At 32.7% G+C, this 19824-nt stretch overlaps 2 protein-coding genes and 1 long non-coding RNA gene across 5 annotated transcripts in view; 2 read left to right on the forward strand and 1 right to left on the reverse strand.

Annotated features, from left to right (window-relative positions):
* Positions 1 to 3347, forward strand: part of LOC111000694 — an 88969-nt gene extending 85622 nt beyond the window's left edge. For both annotated transcript variants that reach the window (XM_022270244.2, XM_045633856.1), the window contains one exon: positions 652 to 3347. In XM_022270244.2, the coding sequence (XP_022125936.1) occupies positions 652 to 1714 (1063 nt within the window). In that variant the 3' untranslated portion in view covers positions 1715 to 3347. The remainder of the gene's footprint in view (positions 1 to 651) is intronic.
* Positions 3348 to 5422: 2075 nt separating this feature from the next.
* Positions 5423 to 6832, forward strand: LOC123690541. Its single transcript, XR_006751165.1, has 2 exons — positions 5423 to 5510; positions 6533 to 6832. It is a non-coding gene; the product is annotated as an uncharacterized LOC123690541 (long non-coding RNA).
* An 11686-nt stretch (positions 6833 to 18518) lies between these two features.
* Positions 18519 to 19778, reverse strand: LOC123690378. Of its 2 annotated transcripts, none has more exons than XM_045633814.1 (2): positions 19737 to 19778; positions 18519 to 19653 (listed from the first exon to the last, which is right to left on the reverse strand). In XM_045633814.1, the coding sequence occupies exons 1-2, from the start codon at positions 19771 to 19773 to the stop codon at positions 18548 to 18550; spliced, it is 1143 nt and encodes a 380-aa protein (XP_045489770.1). In that variant the 5' UTR covers positions 19774 to 19778; the 3' UTR covers positions 18519 to 18547. The 2 variants fall into 2 exon arrangements, with proteins under 2 accessions (XP_045489770.1, XP_045489773.1); XM_045633817.1 differs by having other exon boundaries at positions 18519 to 19569; positions 19678 to 19777.
* Between the last annotated feature and the right edge of the window lie 46 nt (positions 19779 to 19824).

The raw sequence follows: 19824 nt of genomic DNA on the forward strand, positions 1-19824 counted from the left end.
ACACCGCCGATTTTTAAAACATTTTTGAAGTGATATACACATAATATAAAAGTTTGCCAAGACAATACTTCATTTTTGGCTTCAAATATATGTAATTTAACTAATTTTTTTTGTATAATTTGTCTCGGCATCATTTAACATTACAACCGGCCCTTACTTAAAACTAATAAGTAGTTTTAGTCTAGTAAAGTGTTCAATAACACTATTTACAGTCTTCAGTCAGCCTTTTAATATATTTTCTAAATACATACACTTTTTTACGAATTGTTACGGCAATAAAGTAGTTTATAAATCACTGTATAAAGAAGATGTAATGTTTTACAAAAGCTCTTTCTTCTTAGATTCTATTCAGGTGTAAACTGAAAAGTAACATTTTTCTCTCCATTTTCCCACGTATGGATACATACGTACTTTTCAAACACCGAGTGAGCACTTATGCTCACAAAAAGCGAAAGAAAACAGGACTTGCATAAAACATACACTACATCTCATACTCTCTCAATTCCATACATCCAAATAGTGTTAATATTACTAAAGATACTTCATATATTAGTTTAAATTTTATTTAGTGTGCGAACTAGGTGATAGGTTAGGATATAGATTTAGGGTGAACACTATTTAGCGTGACTAAAGTCAGATTTGTTTTTTCAGAGATCTTCGTATGAAATACCGTGCGCAGGCGCATCAGCTATTAACATGGCGTCGAGCGCATCGTACTCAAGAGGAACTAGTCAATCGTCTGCAAATAGAGAAAGCCGAGCAGTTAAAAATGCTATCCAGCCAACTTCTTCTTTTCGAATCACGTCTGGTTCGTAAGCAGAAAGAGATAACCAATATGCTAGCTCTTCGTGAAACCATTATCATGAAACAGCAAAAAGTCATCGAATCCCTTCAAGCTAAACTTCTTGATAATGGTATTGATACCATACAACCCATTCCGGATTTTAGGGACATGCTTCTTGATTCGAACACAGGAGACTTTGATTCCCTAAACGATTCCGATTCCGCTGTAATAATGGAAGACGTAGATTCCGATTGTTGTAATATTTCGAATCTACCCAGGTTCCGTTCCATGAATCCAGACAGCGTTACCGTAGTTCGATCGATCTCAGATGCCATAGATCCAAACCTCAAATACAACGCCAGGCGTTCCAACGGCTTTTTGCGACGGCCGGAAATTCTGGAGACCGTCTACAGTGTTGAGGAGGAAGCGGACAACGAATCCACAAAGGCCCTAAGTGCTCAGAACAGCACAGAAAAGGATATAAAAGACGCGAACAAAACTGATGAACAGAAAACGAAGGAAGGCAGTCTTCTTGCACAACGACGTGATAACTTCCGCATGAGAAGTATAGTTCTTACTGCGGAAGTTAAAAGTATAGATAGTGATAAGGAGAAACCTAAGCCTTCGGATTCCTGGGCCTACAGTTATGTGCCAAAGAGGATGATGCCAGCAAATGAATCGGATGAGGAAGTCTCCAACGCTGAAACTGATGAAGAGGATCCAGAGCCTAAATCAACGCAAGTAGTTACGTACAACAGAGTAATGTCGAATCATAGGAATGTAACGAAGCCGAAAGATGTGAAATACAAGAGGATAAATAAGGCAAAATCTAAGAGCTTAGAAGAGTTGAGGGGGAGGTTAAAGAATTGGGTGGACAAGGGGAGTAAATTATCGAATATTCCACTAGAGCATGCTCAAAGTTATGCTTGAATAAAGTTCCTTATTAGGGTTCGGATAAAGGCTATTGTGCACGGATTGCAGACTAGCGAATATTTCTTTCAGAATCCCGTTGTGAACGCCCATTCGCTGATTGATTAATTTAAAAGGAAGTCTGCTTGTCCTAGACGCATTTAAATTGAGTTAGAATAAATCTCCTAATTTGATTGCTTATAGATTCTTGTCATAGTTATTTGGATATGAGCTTGTCCAACCTATAAATACATATTTACAAATGATATTCTTGATACTCTGTTAGTTTTTATGTAATAACAACTTTAAAGTAACTAAAGATTGAACTTTGACATTTCTCGCACGACTGATCTATTTAGATTCACATTTTAAGCATGTATTTTGTGAACCTTTTTTTGATACGAAAAGCTTCAAATATGTATAATCTAAGATTCATATCCATACTCTAACATTTATGTCGGTAGAACTTGATAATTGTTGTACCCGCAAATGTATAAATCTGATTAATTACAAATAATCTTCCGAATTTATCCGAGCTGTCACAACTTTGCTGAATTTGTCAAAGTTACTTTTTTGTAATGGAAGCCACTTAACTAAGGCGTAAAACATGAATCAGACTTTCAAGAAAAAAACTTTTCAAGACTGCCATACTGGCGATAGTTAATTATATTTTTATAAACTTAAAATTACGAGAAAATAAAAACATCACAACTTATATTTATAAATTTAATAGATTTCGATGTTATAGTATCATAAATTATTAACTATTTAATTATATAATGATGGAATTGAACTGTTTCTTGTGATTAGAATTTTATTAGAAATATTGTTCATTTGTGCCAATTATACAAATATTGCATCTTACAAAAAAAAATATTTTCGTCTGAAAAACTATAATTTCCGTATGTCAAATTCAATATATTTATAAGAGTCATACTTAGTGAAACGTCTCCACTCTGAAGCCTTCTTAGATATTTACTTAATCCAGGACATTTAATTAAACATTAGTATTTTGGCTCACCAAACAAAATAGTAATAAATGATAAGATGTGCCAAGGCAAAATATTTTGTTCAAAAAAATTTTTCTTGTAAATATGTGTGTGTTAAATAACTGTGTATAGCAAAAAGTTGAAAATTTCTTATTATCATTGCTTTATTTATAAGAAATTGTGAAATTATCAAAATCAAATGTCTAGTAAGAATATTGTTAGATTCAATTTAACACCAAAATCTGCTCTGTATTTATGCGATAATTAATATGTTGACGAATTTTGATAAAACAAAATTCGTGAACATGGACCTCGAATATTAAGTGTAAGAGAGACGGCGAATGTGCAAAAAATCGCTCTTTCTAGACAAATTTAATGGTGCTAATTTGATTAAAATTCATTAAAAATTCAATACAACATAAACTTCGTTTTAATTTGTTTATATTGATTGTTAATTAATACTTTATTAAGTCAGGATTAGCACCAATATTTGTAGAAATTTGTAAATTTCGATCTCAGTACTGTTAGAACAGTTTATATATAAAATACTTCATTAATTGTACACTGTTAATTGCTTACCAAAAGGTTACAATTTAAGTCAATTTGTAAATATCACGCAGCTTAAAAATGTTCAAATGTAGATTGCTGAATAAATATATTTAAAAATTAATTGTATTTCATTATAACACCGACTTACAAAACTGTGTATCAATCATATATACGTGGAGTTTTATAAACTGTGTGCCATAAAAATATATTTATGAGTAAAGTAAATATTTCTTCACATTTCGCAAGTTTTATGGATTTTTATATTGCGCCTACGTAAACATTTACGGCTTAATATTGAAGAACACAACAAACCCGCTTCCAAGGCAATATAGGTTCTGTTTCTTTGGAGATTTTGAATGATATTTTACTCTACAAGTTGCTAAGGTGCCACCACAAATAGTCTACAATATATTATAAAGCTATAGCAAAATCCTTTGGCTCTAAGCATATAATTTTTGTGTTTGGTAGTCCATTTCTCACATGGTAAAATATACAACGATCGAAAGTTGGTGCTTGGTAGATACTACCGGTGACCCCAGAGGTGGTGTTTTCCTCGCTCATCATAAGCATGGCAATACAGCGGGGAAATGCTGCCAGCGTTAAAGGTATTAAAGTAAAATAAAAATAAATAATTAACGTTAAAGGTGCCACAGGGTCAAACCTTTTTAAATTTGTTTTAAATATTATTTTTATAGTTACTTTGAAGGTTAAGAAATTGTAAATACTGTATATTCGATTGTTATGTTTAGGTTTTATTTACATGTAATTATAACATAATAAACCTTACCTTAAAAATAAAATTTGGGAGGTAATACCAAACCGATTTTTATGTAGTTATATTTACAACTATGATCCTATAATTGGACAGCTAAATGAGGGAATTTACAAAGCCCTCACTATCATATAACACACAACAGTTTATAACTCAACAGTGTACTACAATACACGTCGGTGTCAATCGTTTTCCATTACACATTAGAGAAGGGAAAATATCAAACGCTTGGCTAATTCTAAGTTAAAAATACATTTTGTCGACAAGCATATTTACAAATTAGTGTAATCTACATAATAATTTAGTTATTTGCTGCATTGTTTTTATAACACCTAGTATATTTTTATAATTTATTATGTATTTTTCTTTTGTTCTAAGTACACAATCAATGTACACAAAATTAAAAACTATTTTAAATTGAGTTTCTTGCCCATTCTTATTTTCCACTTACAAAGGTGCCTTTTTAATTGTAGGACCAATCCTTCGTACTAAAACCACTCCAGAAAGTACTTCTAAAGCGATTTAACAGTTTATAAATATCTCAATTCTTACAATGAACGCTCAGGTAGCATCTGGACCTAATCTAACAATCTATTGAATATCTTAAACTTCCAAATAGCGAAAATTCCAAATGATTCGCTATTGTGGCAGAAGTTTCGCAAGACGAATTATTTCAATAACAATTTATTAAAGGCATTTATCAATGAAAGTACGTGTTATTTCGACGGTATTTTTTAACAAGTGACTTGCCCCGACTGCGCTTCGTTCGCGATATTTAATTCTTTAATATTTTATTAGTCGTGTAGAAATTCCCTTTCGGCCTTATCGGCGATATCTGATTGTGATAAAACGCATGTTTAAATACAATTGAGGGACCAGGAAGGAACGTTATCTCTCGGTTTGTTTGACGAGTATACAGACTTGATTTAATGTCCTAATATCCCTTGATGGGGTAGATGCGACCACAGTGATTCTCCATCGGGTTCGGTTTTGAGCCTCCAATTTCACCTCGCTCCAAGTTATTCTGGCTCTCTTCGCCTTATCTGCTACTGTACGACTCCAGGTGTGCTTAGAATGCACAACGCTTGGTTGGGGATATGATTGGACTCCTTTTGTAGCCTATCCATTTCTACTTGCCTTCATCTGCTGGCTTATTGGGGTTTATCGGCAGCGCTCCCAAAGAGAACTTCTGGAGCCATAGACCCATGACTTGAATTTGTACATAAATTTTTCGCAATAACATTTGATCAATGATTAAGAACTGTTGATTTGACTTTTTTTTTGTGTAATACATATAAACATTAATTTTCTACGGCTGCATAAAATAATCGTATTAAAAATTGTTAAACAAATATAAATAATTACTTTCGAAACAGCATTTCTCAATGGCTGATAGTATAAGACCTATTAACTATATAAATGAATAAAAATAGGGCAAACGCGTTGTTTTCGTAATTCCGCAAAAATGAAGACAGCTGCATTTGTTCTGATTTTATATTTGTGCAACGTAAGTACTTTGAAAGCACTTGTTTTAAATTTAAAACCTTTGCGGTTTTTGCGGCTTCGAATTTCAAATTTTTGTGTCACAATATTCTGGTTTGAAATTCAGACGAGGAAGGAATACCCGATATTGAATTTTACTTAAAGAAAACTTTCCTCTATTCAAAAGAAACAACTGTTCGGTGTTTTATAAGTGGGATTAATACTGTTTCATGAATATTGTTACAGCTTAGATAAAATTCCCAATGATCCAGTTTTCGAATCCTATAGCGTTCGAATGCTGGATGAACTCTATAGGTGGTAGGTTTGGTTGGTGGAATCTACTTGCGCTCGCATTAAGCCAGCCTAGCTCCTTCCAGAAGCACAGAAGACTCCTGGATACGTGACAGGCTACGGAGCTACCATAGCCTCGCATCCAGGACTACGTGGGTGACTGATTCGTCTGCGCTGAAACAGCCCCTGCAAATGGAGCGGTCTGTTGCGCCCAGGACAAAAGATATTCATTTATTTCTTTCGTTCCTTAGAACCCTAAACCAGCGGTTTTGTCTCCAATTACGCAATCAATTTTTGATCATACGGGATCAATACCGGCAAACTCTCAAACCTTATTTCATCAGCGGACATCGAGGCAGAATACGAAATTCCACCCGTCTTACCTCGAAATCCGTCGTTCCACAACTGAGTGTTTTAACACAGTTTTTGCCGAGGATCACCAGTGGAACCAGCTGCCCACTAGTATTTCCGAACCAATCTAAAGATTCTTAGAGTTCTAGAAAAGAGCGTATCAATTCCAACAGCGAGCCCTCTCGCATACTGACTTAACATCAGATGTTCTATATGAAAAAATCTTTAAAACTAAATTTTTAACGGCTCTCGGGCATAGACAAAATAACTTTATATTTGGTTAATGAGTGTCTTGTCCAACCGAAGTTCACCACTTGAAGCCAAACTCGCAAACATGTATATATTATATAAACTATTGCGCATTTTATTAAAGTCCGAACTCTAACGCCAGACTATTTCTTTCAGAACATCGATGCCTTCTGTCTTCGACGTGAAGCTTGTACTCTACAATGTAGCCCTAAACCTGTCAGCCTGATCGAATGTCCATCTAATATCCAATATAATGCACCAGCTTGCCAAACCTGCAAGACACAAATCTGCCAATGTGAAGACACGAACCGCCAGTGCGATTGTGGGATTTGTGATTCCTGCAAATGCAAGGAACCCATAATTTATTTCCCCGAAGTTGAATATCCCGTCATGTATGATTACAAACCATTTTTCTTTAACACATGTTGGTCTGTGTAATTAAATCTGAATTTAAAATCGTTTTTTATTAACGCGTCCGTTCTTCTTTTTGTGCCTTCTCTGCATATTGCTATTAATCTTAACGTATTAATAAATAATCAGCGTTACTACATAATTTGTGGATAAATAATTAGTTATTTAAAAAAAGAGTGTGTATGGAAAAAAATAACTAAAATGTGATTAAAGATAAATATTAAAATTAATCAAAAAGATTTTATTTAAAAAAAATATGAGTGAGTGATGACTATCACCGTCATATATGAAATAGATTTACAAACACCAAAATAATATTTATTAATTCACACTGTTTAATTGTACTGTTACGAAACACGTTTTCTACATATAAAAATACTAGAATATACAACTTGAACATAGTTATCGATTTCCATGCCACCTAGACCTAACTTTACGATGTCGAATTTAGATGTCGGTATGCGCGCGCATCGTAAAAAATCACTCTCATCATTTTTCTCCATCGCACCAAAAGAAGTATAACTTCAAAAAGTTTATTATATTGCAGTTACTTCAGACGGAATTCGTTTCGCACCAAACCCTATTGCAATAGTGTGATGAAAACCTAAGAGGACCTCTAAAGGAAACTATTTAGGAGTATTTGTTTACAGTATCGGTTTGGTAGGCTTAAGAGACTGACCGCTCTATAGCAATTTGATACCAGCTCAAACACAACTAATAATCTTCCCCATTCTCAATGTACACTTTAAACATACGTCGGAAATAGTAGAGATCGAGAAAATTACAACTAAAGGATAGCCTACGTATAAAAGAAATACAATTATCTACCCGCAGTTTTATTCAATTATCTAACGACATCCTGATTGAATTAAGGAGTTTTATTACATACAAGCAAATTTCTGAGAATACTCGCAGAAAATATTGCATACCGTAGAGGCTAGGCTCAACTATGGTGAAAAATATTTATTTATTTACCACCAATTCGATACATACATAATACAATTGACATAATTAAATGAAAAGGACGGCAATTGGCACTGACGGACCAATTGGAGCGATTTCGTCCAGGCAACATGTGTGAGAAAAAAAGGAAGCTAGATAATAATAATATAGAAACAAGACGTGCAAATTGCATTGTTAGAGACATAATGATATTTGTCGAAACTAAATCAGGAACAATAGACCTATGTTGTTTATTTTATCATATTACTAAAGTTTTATCGAGAACAACGTCCTTTTTATTACAATATTTGTATTAAATATATGTAAAACATGAAAAATTTCATTCGTTCATCCTTTTGTGAATAAAATTTCTCGGATTATTAACGCAACAATGAAATTCATAAAACCCACATTTGCACTGAAAATGTTTAAATGAATACGGAACAAAAGTTATTGTCTCTAATGAGGTCTTGTACTTATTAAAATGAAATATCCTGGTCTGAAGAACTTTGGATTTATCTCTTTTTGGATTTGGGTGTATCTTCGAGTTGATAAGCATATGATTACTTAACCCACAGGTAGCGACTTTGAAATCGAATGGAATTTACACTAAACACTTCACTTGAATATCTCTTGTTTTTAAAAATTCAAAAAGTTTCAACTTAGACTGAAGTGTGTAATAATCAAAGAAATTATATACGAATCAATAAAAATGTTAACATTATTTATATTCCATGTTGATCTAAACAAAATTAATAAACTGAATCATTCACGATATTAAATAATAGAAACTATTATTTAAGACACACATATGACTATATTGAAATCACACATATACAGTATCTACAATATTCTTAACATACATAGTAATAATAATATTTAAAATGGGATAAAGCAGTCGAGGTGATACGGGTGGAATTAAATAACTACTATATGTACACTGTGCATTTTGTTGACTAGGGAAGAGGGACACAATGCATTGCTACTAATTACAGGCAGTAATTAAGTAGCAGAGGCCCGGGGCACCTGACACAGTAGACAGAGATAATGGGATTTGGCTTTTGCCAAAAAGAACACACAGAAACCTAGGAATAAACAGTGTTACATAATAAATAATTATAGGATAGTATTTTAATGCATTCAGTAACAGTTTCAGTTGTAATGAAATATACAAAAAAGCTTAGTGTAGGTACTTTACAAGCAAGGCTCTTAAAATTGTAGTATAAGATAAATCTATTAATTAATCGTTTAAAAAAAATGCTACATTTCACATTTACATACATCGATTAATCATAAAAATCCACACAATAGTAAAACAAATCCATAAAATTGTTCCGAGTGCCTCGTACGAAGTCGAATTACCTGCATAATTCGATTATGTTTCGGGTTTTATCGAACTATGACATCCATTATCAGGATATTGAAATGGATCCTTCCGATCTTTTCCACCTCAAAAAAAGATATCAAGAAGTACTTGAAGAAGCGGGAAGACTCTGATTTTGTTTAATTAGTAGTTTTAAATTCTAAGTATTATTTGTTGCGTCAAATGTTGAATTTTAGTTTTCTTTAGGTTTTTTTAATGTTGCTTAAAACTTGCTTGTTTTTTGTTTCATATACATAATTGTTTATCTATGTAATTTGCTTTGGCTTTCTGTTTTGTCTTATAATATGTATAAGTATAAGCTGTAATATTACTTATAATTAATCAAATAAATGAATAGACATACAAATGTCATATTAATTTTCATAAAGTTATTTATAATTTTTGTCAAAGTGATGTTCTAAATATATATTGTAAGAAGATAAAAATACCAGGTAATTTCGCTCTCTGGTTATATCAGCTTGTTTACGACGTTCTTGAATCTAGGAACAAAGGCTTTGTGCCTTTATTGCATTTCAGATTTATTTTTAATCTCTTATTTTGTTGTTGTGTAATTATTTCGCTTATGTAATCTCTTATTAAGTTTAATGTTAAATAAGTCGCTTTGTTCGTTGTTGTTATTTTTACATTTAATATTAGTAATAATTATGATAATTTGTCTAATAAAATCTAAAACACATATCAAATCAAAATCATTCATTCATTTAGGTATACGTACATTTATGAACCGTTAGAACAAATACATAAATGCTTATAATTTGACATAATTCTGGGATTCCCGCAAAAGCGCCTGACGCTGTCGTAGAGGATTCTCCATCCCATACTCGCGATCTATTAATATATTATCCAAGTCCTTTATATAAAATTTATTGCTTTTTACTTTCGATGGAGTTACACCACCAACTCCCGTACTAAGTGCCACGCAAGGCACTGAGGCCAACACTGCTTATCTTCTAATTAGCGACATTTGATTCAGGCTAAAAAGCCTTTACCTTAAGAATTAAAGCACATGCAAGTAGTCGCATATTTCCAACTTTGTAAGTTTAAGTATCAATAAAGCTATATCTGATAGTAAAACCGGATTTATCCCCCGTTATTGGTAATATCGAGACGTATATTTGATACGATCGCACTACACCCACACGAAGTCGATAAAGCTTCCTAGCCAAAGAGCTACTCTGTAATATTGGTTTTCGTTGCATCAAATCTGATTTCTGTTAGTAATACCAGTCGCACACTAAATTCAAAGTCAACTCAATACAACTCTATTCATATATGTTCTCTTCGACCGAACGCGACCTATTTGGTAAGTGGATGGGGATAGTATACTGTGAATTGATGGTATACTTACTTTATTCTCCCCTCGGAGAAGAGGATAGTAACTGCTGGCAATTATGTTATTTAATAATTAATATTTTATGTGGAACCAGCTGTCCACCAATGTATTTTCAAACCAAATCTACTGGGGGTCTTTCAAGAAAAGAGCATACCAATTGTTGAAACGCCGGCAAGGCGCTTGCGGGCCCTCTGCAAATTTGGATAGACGGAGTATCACTAAACATCAGGTAAGCCCCTTTTCCCCATCATCATACTTTACTTCTCCCTGTCTGTCCAGGAGAGGGCGCTCATGGCTCTATGACCTTTTTTTATATTCGAGGTGGAAATGCGCATCCCCCCTGCCCTAAAAAAATTCAGAGGTATGTGGGACTCGACCCCCACCAAGATCTGTAGTATTAAGAGACATTCTACTGGGACCTCAACGGCATGGTACACTCAAAAACCTTCGGTGCAGTATACACTACATAGGAGATGGGCATATCTTTTTTACTCCCCGTCTTCTACCCCTAGGATTCGTCCTAAAGCGCCCCCTCTCTCGTTCTGCTGACTCCTCTAGCATTACATGCTCACAGAAGGATATAGCCCTATGATTTATTAGTTAAATAGATGGTCTGTTCAATCCATAGCCCAGCGTGGAATTCTTGTAAACCTTATTTATTTTTTTAGAAGCTCTTTGCGTTACTAGATATGGATTTCAGACGAGATGACTTTCAGTACGTTATTGATTAACACAGGTCTTTTTAGATTTTTGATGGATCTTGCTAATTGGGAGACTGTATGCTTACGATTGGTAAATTCGATTGATTTTGCTCTTGTAAGTCGGAACTGTAGTTCGTAGGTTACCGCTTTAATTATTAATAGTTCAATTCAAGTTAAGCTTTCTGTTTTTAAGTTAGTTAACATTTCGGATCACGAATACAAATTTCAGTAATTTGATATATATGTAATTGTTTTTTATTGAGGATAATATTACCTTAATTTAGCGGCAATCGTCCTTCGCGAATGTTCATATATTTTTAAAAAACGTACGTGCTTTTTCCTAAAAGGAAATTTGCGCCTTATTTATAAAACTTATATAATACATTTGAGAATCTATCATAACGTCAAAAAGACCACACTGTGGTGAATCAGTATCATTGGAAGTCACCCAGTATGCCATGCTCCAAGGAGTCCAGTATCGCAAAGAGCTTCTAAAAAATAGGTTAAGATTTAAAGACTTCATTTCTTCAAAAAAGACATTTCACTTGCATGAGAACAACACTTTAACACATCATTACATTATAGTCGTTCTTACAATCATCGCAATAAAAAGATAGCCGTACTAATAAACTTAAAACTAACCAAAAAAATATGAACCAAAAGTAATTATAAGAAATGAATTTAAAAGCAATCAACACTAATTACTACATTACTACTTATACTAAAAGTGATTAACATAATCACTTAAGTTCGATTTGAATGAATTGAAAGAAGTAATATTTTTTATACTTGTGGGTAGTTTATTATATAGCTGTGTGTTTCCTAGGTAAAGCAAGATAACTGGTTAAAAATAAATAAGGTTTACTAGAATCTATGGTTTGGCTGACGATTGAACAGAAGTTCAAACATGCTGGAAGGCTTACCTGATGTTAAGTAACATACTCGCGTTTCCAGTAAGCCCACAAATGCATTTCCGGCTTCTTTTCTCGAAGGACCTCAAGTCGAATTGGTTCGGAAATCTTAGACTAAGTATATCAATGTTTGTAATGGATCTTGAAACTGTCATAAAAAGTTTGTACTATTTTATGATAGAAGTTTGAAAATGGGTTTAGGTTACGTGGATAACTAAAGTCAGCAGTCGTGGAGGTAAATTGCGCGGAAAATGCGTACAGGCACTAAACCTTAAACGAAAATAGGTCAATAGTATTTCCAAAGTTATAACATCGTGTGAAATAGAACGAGATGGTCTAAAGGGTGCATAAATGGTTTGTACCATCTTTCAATTAACCTAAATACAACCTTTTTAAACGGATGTAAACCCGTTTAAAAGGTTTTATATATTAATTTTATTACCTTGTTCTTTATCTAAAAAATATATATATAAATACGTTTTTGAATTTGTTTTGATTTTCTTTTCAATAACTTTTGATTTTTTCTATGCCACACAACATTCTTTATCATCACAATACTATATCTACAGTATATTTGCAAACTATATTTTCAAAAATATATTACAATTATCGTAAACATAAACGTTACAAAAAATACATAGGTATTAAAATACAGTAAAACTGCCTAATAGGAAGCAAAACAGCGGAATTGGAAAGGCAATTAACAATTATGTTTTTTAAATTGAAAATATCCAGCTCCGGATAAGTACTCTAACTAGATTCGCGAATTGAGGTTCCGTTTGTATATATATTTATATATATTACCTTATTTTTAAACAGATCCTCCTTCTTTTTATTACGGACATAATATATATAAAACACCTGGAAATTGATTTATTCAAAAAATAGCAAAGTATTAAGTCAAAAATACTAAATTAAAGTGTTTTTACACACTCACACAGCATTTGTGATAGGATTTGTTTTAGTAATGTTTTAGCACAGTACTAAAACATTATCATTATGTTAAGGCTTCTTGTCTACATGTATATAATTTTTTCTGTAAGGCATACAAAATTACTCCGACCGACCTAGGCCTAGTGTTAGCCTGTTATCCTACACTTTCGGGATTTTAATTTAACTATTAAATATTAGGTCTTAGTTATTAATTAGACATATTCTCTTGTCCCAACATTCTCAATTCAAAACACTACCTGTGAAAATCCTAACGTGCCCTAATGAGCGGTCGCCTCTAATGAGCTTAATTGGCGCTCAGCTAAATTACGACGGGGAAATTATGCGCAATGAAAATAAGTGACGCCTTTGTCTCACTGTGAGGTCAAAGGGTTTTTAAAATAGGCTTTCATTAGTAGCAGTAGTTTTAATTAAATGTCTCATTGTTTCATAAACGTTATTTTAGAATTAATTTTTTTGTTTACTTTAATGAAAGTGGACACTCGATTACTGCCTCATTGATCCAAATTCTGGATTGTAAAAAATATCATGATGTCAGCACTGATTAATACAATCATGTCCTGGGTGTGTAGAAGCCGGTAGGGTTGTTGTGTGTGACATTCAAAGCAGTATATTAGAAATATCAATACATTTTTATTTCATTCCGTCAACATTTCTATAAGGAGTTTTAAAATGATGATAAAGTATTGAGATATTACAAAATTTAATAAATTTTAAAATAAAATGGTAAAAACTTTTCATTGATCTGCATCGTCCCAGTTTCCGCAATTAGACGCTCAATTTGACCGTTGTGACAAAGAAAGACAAGAAAGAAAGACAGCTAAAGAGTACCAGAAGCTCAGAAGTTTCCTAAGAACTACGCAGGCGGCCTCACCGCACCGAGGTGAGGCACGATTTCTATTCGTTGATTACGCTTTTCAGGACTACGTGTGTGACTGATTCCTTGCAAGCAAAGCAAAACAAAGCAAAGCTTTAAAGCTAAGGCTGTTTCATCTTCATTCAACTTATATAATTATAAGTTAGCTTTTGCAATTTTAGTAGTTACTTTTTTAGATTAAAGTTTAGTTTTAGTTATATTTCTAGAATTACATGTAAATTTGTGTATTTTTGTTAATTATTTAGTCATCCTGAGTTTAACTTTAGTACGTTTTTCTTTCATACTAGGGTTTCCTGGAAGAAAACTATTGTTAAGGCCGTTGATTTTTTTACATGTTTAAATTGTAAATAAATAAATCATAAAAATGTGTACGTGTAATAGTGTACACAAGTAAGAAGTGAAACTGATTTTTCTAAAAATGATCTACATACTATATGCAACATTACAGAAATTGGTTAAATAAAGTAAAATTAGATAAAGTTTAACAAAAGGCTTTTATTATCGTAGACATACAAGTAGAATACAAATAATAAAATTATTTCTTTTTAGCTTATTACTACTCCTAAGATTACAGAATTTCATTAATTGTAATAGAATGATGATTATCATTGCTATCGTTAATATATATTTTTGTTTTTTTTTCTTTATTGTATAAATAATCTTAAATAGTAGAAGTTGGGATGGTGGACACATAAACTGGACACAGTTATTAATAGTTTCAAATCTCTTCGTACCAACCGTGGTAGGGACAAGAAAAAGATGGCGCGTAACGTAAAATGTGACGGTATTTTTTATACCACTTCAATAATAATCTAATATATTTCTAAATTCCCCTGATGTGACCTTTATATCACTGAATAACATTCTCATATAAGAGGGAAATTGGAATGTATGTGAATATTATTTTACCGTAGCGGAAAATTCTCAAGAAAACACATTATTTGCAGCAATGAAATTATCTTTTATATTCCCTTTAGAATGGGAAATTCGCTTTTACTTTTTGTACCATTTACCTACTGTAACAAAATCAAGGCTTAGCTAAAAGCGTAGGTATATACCGGATGAACTGGATTTGATTTGCTGTATTTTTTGTTAAATTGTTAACTTAATTATTTAAGAAAACCTAGAATCTGTCCCGTACCTACTAGTGCTCTTTATTTTTACTAAATATCCTTTTTATTATATATACTGAAGTTTTTTTTCACGTTTCTATCATTACTCAAGTCATCGGTATAGTTTTGTAATGAACACAAAATGAGTCTTTTTTGAAGTAGAATAAAAATAGCGTGATGACTATTGTTGACCTACAACTGTGCGCGTTTAACATTAGCTCGAACAGCCGGACACAGGTGGCTGATCACCTACTTACCTATTAGATTGACAAAAAATGGTAAATCAAATACAGAAATCTGAAGCCCAGACCTGTCTCTCTTCCTAAAATATGAGGGGGCCGATGGCTGGCCATGCGTCATACTCGTGAACAGGTTCTACTTGTGGTGACTGGTCGTACTTGAATTCGTGTATGTAGTGATGTTAGTTATTTCGACTATGTATTTGCGTGTTGTTCCCACGAGAATGTGAAGGGCATGCTTTTATTTCTCCATGCCTCCTGCTGAGAGGATCTTTGACAATCTAAGACAAATCATTGTTTTTAATTAATTTTATAAATATTTGTTACATAAAATTCATTTGGAACATAATATAATGGGTGCAGTTCGTTACAAACGTTGTATAAAAAAACTTGGCGATTAAAAAGAGTGGCGGAGAGTTCTTCTCTTCCGTTTTACGCCTTTGATTTGAGAACTGGCAGTAAATGTAAAATTTAAAACATTTAAACCATGTTTTTTGTCATTCATAAGTGTACATTGTGTTACGTATATGAATAAATGATTTTTGACTTTGACTTTGAACATTTTGTAGCACCACTGTTTTTTTAAATGGGGTGATAAGACACCACTTTCAAATTATTGGCTAAAACAAGTCTTTAAAATGTTTAAATCAAATTAAAAACTGTTTGATGAATTAAAGATATTCTTGTATTTTTATCAATTAATAATATAAAGAAGTCCTTATCAAATTCTTGCCTACAAAACGAAGGGTCGTTTAAAATCCATTAAATCCAAATTAATCATAAAGGTATTCCATTTATAAGGATTTTTGTCACCGTTTTGGTTCAGGCTCATGATTGATTTGATTGAAATCGTTACATTTGAATTAAAATACCGCAAAAATTGTGAACGTTAATAATAATATTCTTTAAGCATTTTAATAATACTTAATACGACTCGTTGCTTAGCTACAAACAATAAGTTCGCTTGTGTTATGAAACCTATTCAACTCATGTTAAATATTAAATAACACACCCTTCTCTACCCTTACGAAATTGTATTGGATGGTAGACCTATTTTGCTGATAGTAAATTGAAAGTCCATCAATATTGGTTATCAGGCAAAGGGTAGGTATTGCAATTAGTAGCTGTTTGTTCTCCATAAACGTGATAATTAATTTATTCCAGAACGTGCTCGTAATAGTAATTAATATGTTAGCACAGGAAATTTACGGCAGTTAGAATAAGAAGAATTGGTCAAAATCGTCAACAAAACGCTCCCACGCGTTTCATCCAGTGTTTTATATATGGATTCCACAGACTCAGTGGGTTAAAGGTAAAACAAAAGACGAAACGACGCGACTGTTTGGTTGATCTACAGCATTTCTAGTCCAACATGCGTTGTCATGTCACGTCATGACTTTATCTCCGTTTTAACCAATCTATATTATATCCTTGGTTCGTATCAAGTTTAGGTGCATCAAAGGCTGCCAAAGTGGCCAGTTTCAACCAAGAAGTTTATGGTCAATATCAATACTTCTTACTTAATTAAAAGAAAACAATTGGGATTAGACAGGCCATAACATGAGGTCAAAAAAATTTAAATAAACGAAAGACGCCATAGAATGGTATCCTAGAAACGGGAGGAGGAAAAGATATTATGTCAAATAAATATATTGGCAGACAATCTACCGGAAGGATGGAACATCAGCTCATGAAAAGGACGAGTGAAAACACCCAAGGAAGGCCTATGTCGAAACACAATCTGAACATCTGGCTACTAATACCTGGTGTAAAAAAGGGATACAAATATTTTTGTATTTGGTCAGTGATTTCGGTATAAAGGAACTTCCTTTTTGCTGAATTTAATTCAGCAGAGGCGATCGTAAAGTAAGAACAACTGTTTTATTACCCTGTGGTATCGTTTCAATATATTCCTATTACGGAATGTATGGAGTTGATTACAATAACCTGTTGCCTTATCAATTTCAATTACTAAACGCTGGAATTTCAAATGGGATTAACCCAAGTCATCCAGAAACAGATAAAGCCATGTTTTAAGTGTAAATCGGGCGTAAATTTTCGCCAGTTTTAATTTATTTTTCTTTTTATGAAAACCATATTGAAACTATTTCACTGAACTTACAACGCTTGACCACATGAGCCATCAAGGCAGTTGCTGTATTTCGTACATATGACATTTCTTCAAAGGGTGTAGGCCGAGTGAAAAAGCCGGGGTAAAAAACTCTCGGTACTCTTTAAAAAAAGCAAATCATCAAACAACACATATTTTAATAATAACTTAATAATAATAACAAATATAGCAAATTAATTAGAAGTAGCCTGCCCAGCACTAGTCCCAGGATCTTTTATCAACTATAGAATCGCTAACTTTATAGTAAGCCTTTTTAAAGCGGGATAAGCGGTATATGAGTGGTGATCTTTATTCCTTGAGAAAACGTGCACGCTTGAACGTAATCTGATCTATGCTGGGTGAGTGGGGCAAATATTGCTACACTGTTGCTTTCAGAATTACCACTCATAATTTCTCAAAGCCTTATAGTTGGCCCATTTAATCTAGGCACAAATATTGTACATTCTAAAGTATAAATTCATATGAGAACTATGAAAACGATTTTTTCTCCAACTTTGATTTTCTTCCCATTGCAGTAGAGACTCTTGGGCCGTGTGGTTCCAGGCACAGATAATTAAAGATTTCAGTTGGCGCCTTCTAGATTGTACTGATGACCAATGCTGGTACCTCGTTGAACGAATATATATAGCAATATAATATATGCGAAATTGTTTATTGTAAATTTGTTTTGATTTTCAATGTTATTTTTTTAATTTTATTATTACTATGTAGGTTAAGTATATCGTAAATACTTTTTTTTGTGCGTGGATTAAATTACATTTCTAGATGAACTGAAGGAAATGTAAAAAGATATGAAAATTCTGCAAAACAAGCAAAGGCGAAGTAATATACATATTATGTATTGTTTTTTTTCTCTGAAAACAAAATCGATTATTATTAAGTAGGAAGAAACAAACATCCATTGACGGTATAATTATTACGATAATTAGATAATTACCGTAATAATTTATTTCACAAAATAATTTTCTTTAAAAGCCAGCAATAAACCTACTGTGTTTTCCTATGTTATTTTGTGTAATGTAATCTAACCAATTAAATTTGATTAATGAACGATGAAGTTTTTAAATAAAGATAAATAAACTTTAGAAGTTTTCTCCCCGCACATTTTAAAAAAGTATATTCAGGAGAACAATAATTAATTTCATTATTATTAGCACTTAATTATAATTTTTAATTTATTTATGCAGGATCAACAGTCATTTCCAAAAATAATCTAACTTCACGTGATAACTTATCAAATAAGTCTCTCGGCGTGTTTGACAATTCCTTACAGATTTCTGTCAAAAGTTCCCGTATTTGCTTACTCAGGTCAGTGTCGTCATCCCGAACAATCCATATAAAAAACTGATTTAAAAATTCAGCAAATGGATTGGATTTACCACTATAAATATTATCTAAGTCTGACAAAATTACATGAAGTAATAGACTATCAAGAGACAGTTTTTCGTCTGTATTATCTGTGATAAACTTTACGCGAGCTCCGACAATTTTTTGTACCACAGACAATATTTCTTGAGCTGGTACGTTACTTGAATATGCCATATCATTTAGAATAACTTGGAATTCATGAGCTGTCGTTTCGGTTAAGGAACTATAAAATTGTGTTTTATATGATGCTTCGTAGACGTACTTGATAAAAAGCCTGGCCTTTTCGTCTTTTATAGATTTTAAATGCTCTAATAAAGAATTTAAACTAGTGGTACATTCGTATGTTTTAACACAAATATTGTGGATAGCACATAATTTTAATAAATACTTCATTTCGATAATAACAGTTGCCAACATCAATTTTTGATAGACTGTTTTATCTACATCATGCTCAATGCTACTTAACTGTGTAAGGCATTGCAGTGCCATTTCTTGGAATGTAGCGCTGATTTTCTTGACAGTATCAAACCAAATATTAATTTCGTCTTTTTCAGATACGCTCGCTTCTTTTAAAATAAATCTCACCTTTCCTAAGACATGTTTTAACTGCTGGTCATAGATGTCGCCATTAAAACTTTTAGGTAACAATGTGATAAATATGTTCTCAGTGCCTTTTGCTTGCATTATTACAAATTCGTCGATGAATTTTCGAAGTTCACCATGGCAAAAGCCTAAATCGCGGCATAGTAAAGACATTTTAACCATTTCTGTAATTTTGTCCTCTTCCATAGGTGTTAAGGATCGTCTGGTATTAAACGGAAGAAAGCTATCCCCTAAAAATTTATTTATTGTCTGTATAACATCTTTACCAAGACTCACAGATGCTTGCATGTCCACTTTAACACAAAAGCATGTAGCTAAAATAAAAATGTAATTCTCACCAAATAATCATGTTTAAAATACACTTTTATAAATGGTATTCTGTATATAGATTAAGTACCTGATAAAAAGTTATATAGTAATATTTTAAAAAACATATCGATTTGGTATTGTTTTCTTTTGAAATGATGTTAAGGAATTTATAGCTT

Source organism: Pieris rapae, chromosome 2 (genome assembly GCF_905147795.1).
Source record: "Pieris rapae chromosome 2, ilPieRapa1.1, whole genome shotgun sequence".
In the NCBI taxonomy this organism is placed as follows: domain Eukaryota; kingdom Metazoa; phylum Arthropoda; class Insecta; order Lepidoptera; family Pieridae; genus Pieris; species Pieris rapae.

What these genes read in the sequence shown, in the direction of transcription:
- LOC123690378 (XM_045633814.1), bottom strand. Translation starts at nt 19,773, where the DNA reads ATGTTTTTTAAAATATTACTATATAACTTTTTATCAG. An exon ending in ACTATATAACTTTTTATCAG is followed by an intron (nt 19,654 to 19,736) that starts GTACTTAATCTA and finishes TTTTTATTTTAG; the next exon opens with CTACATGCTTTTGTGTTAAA.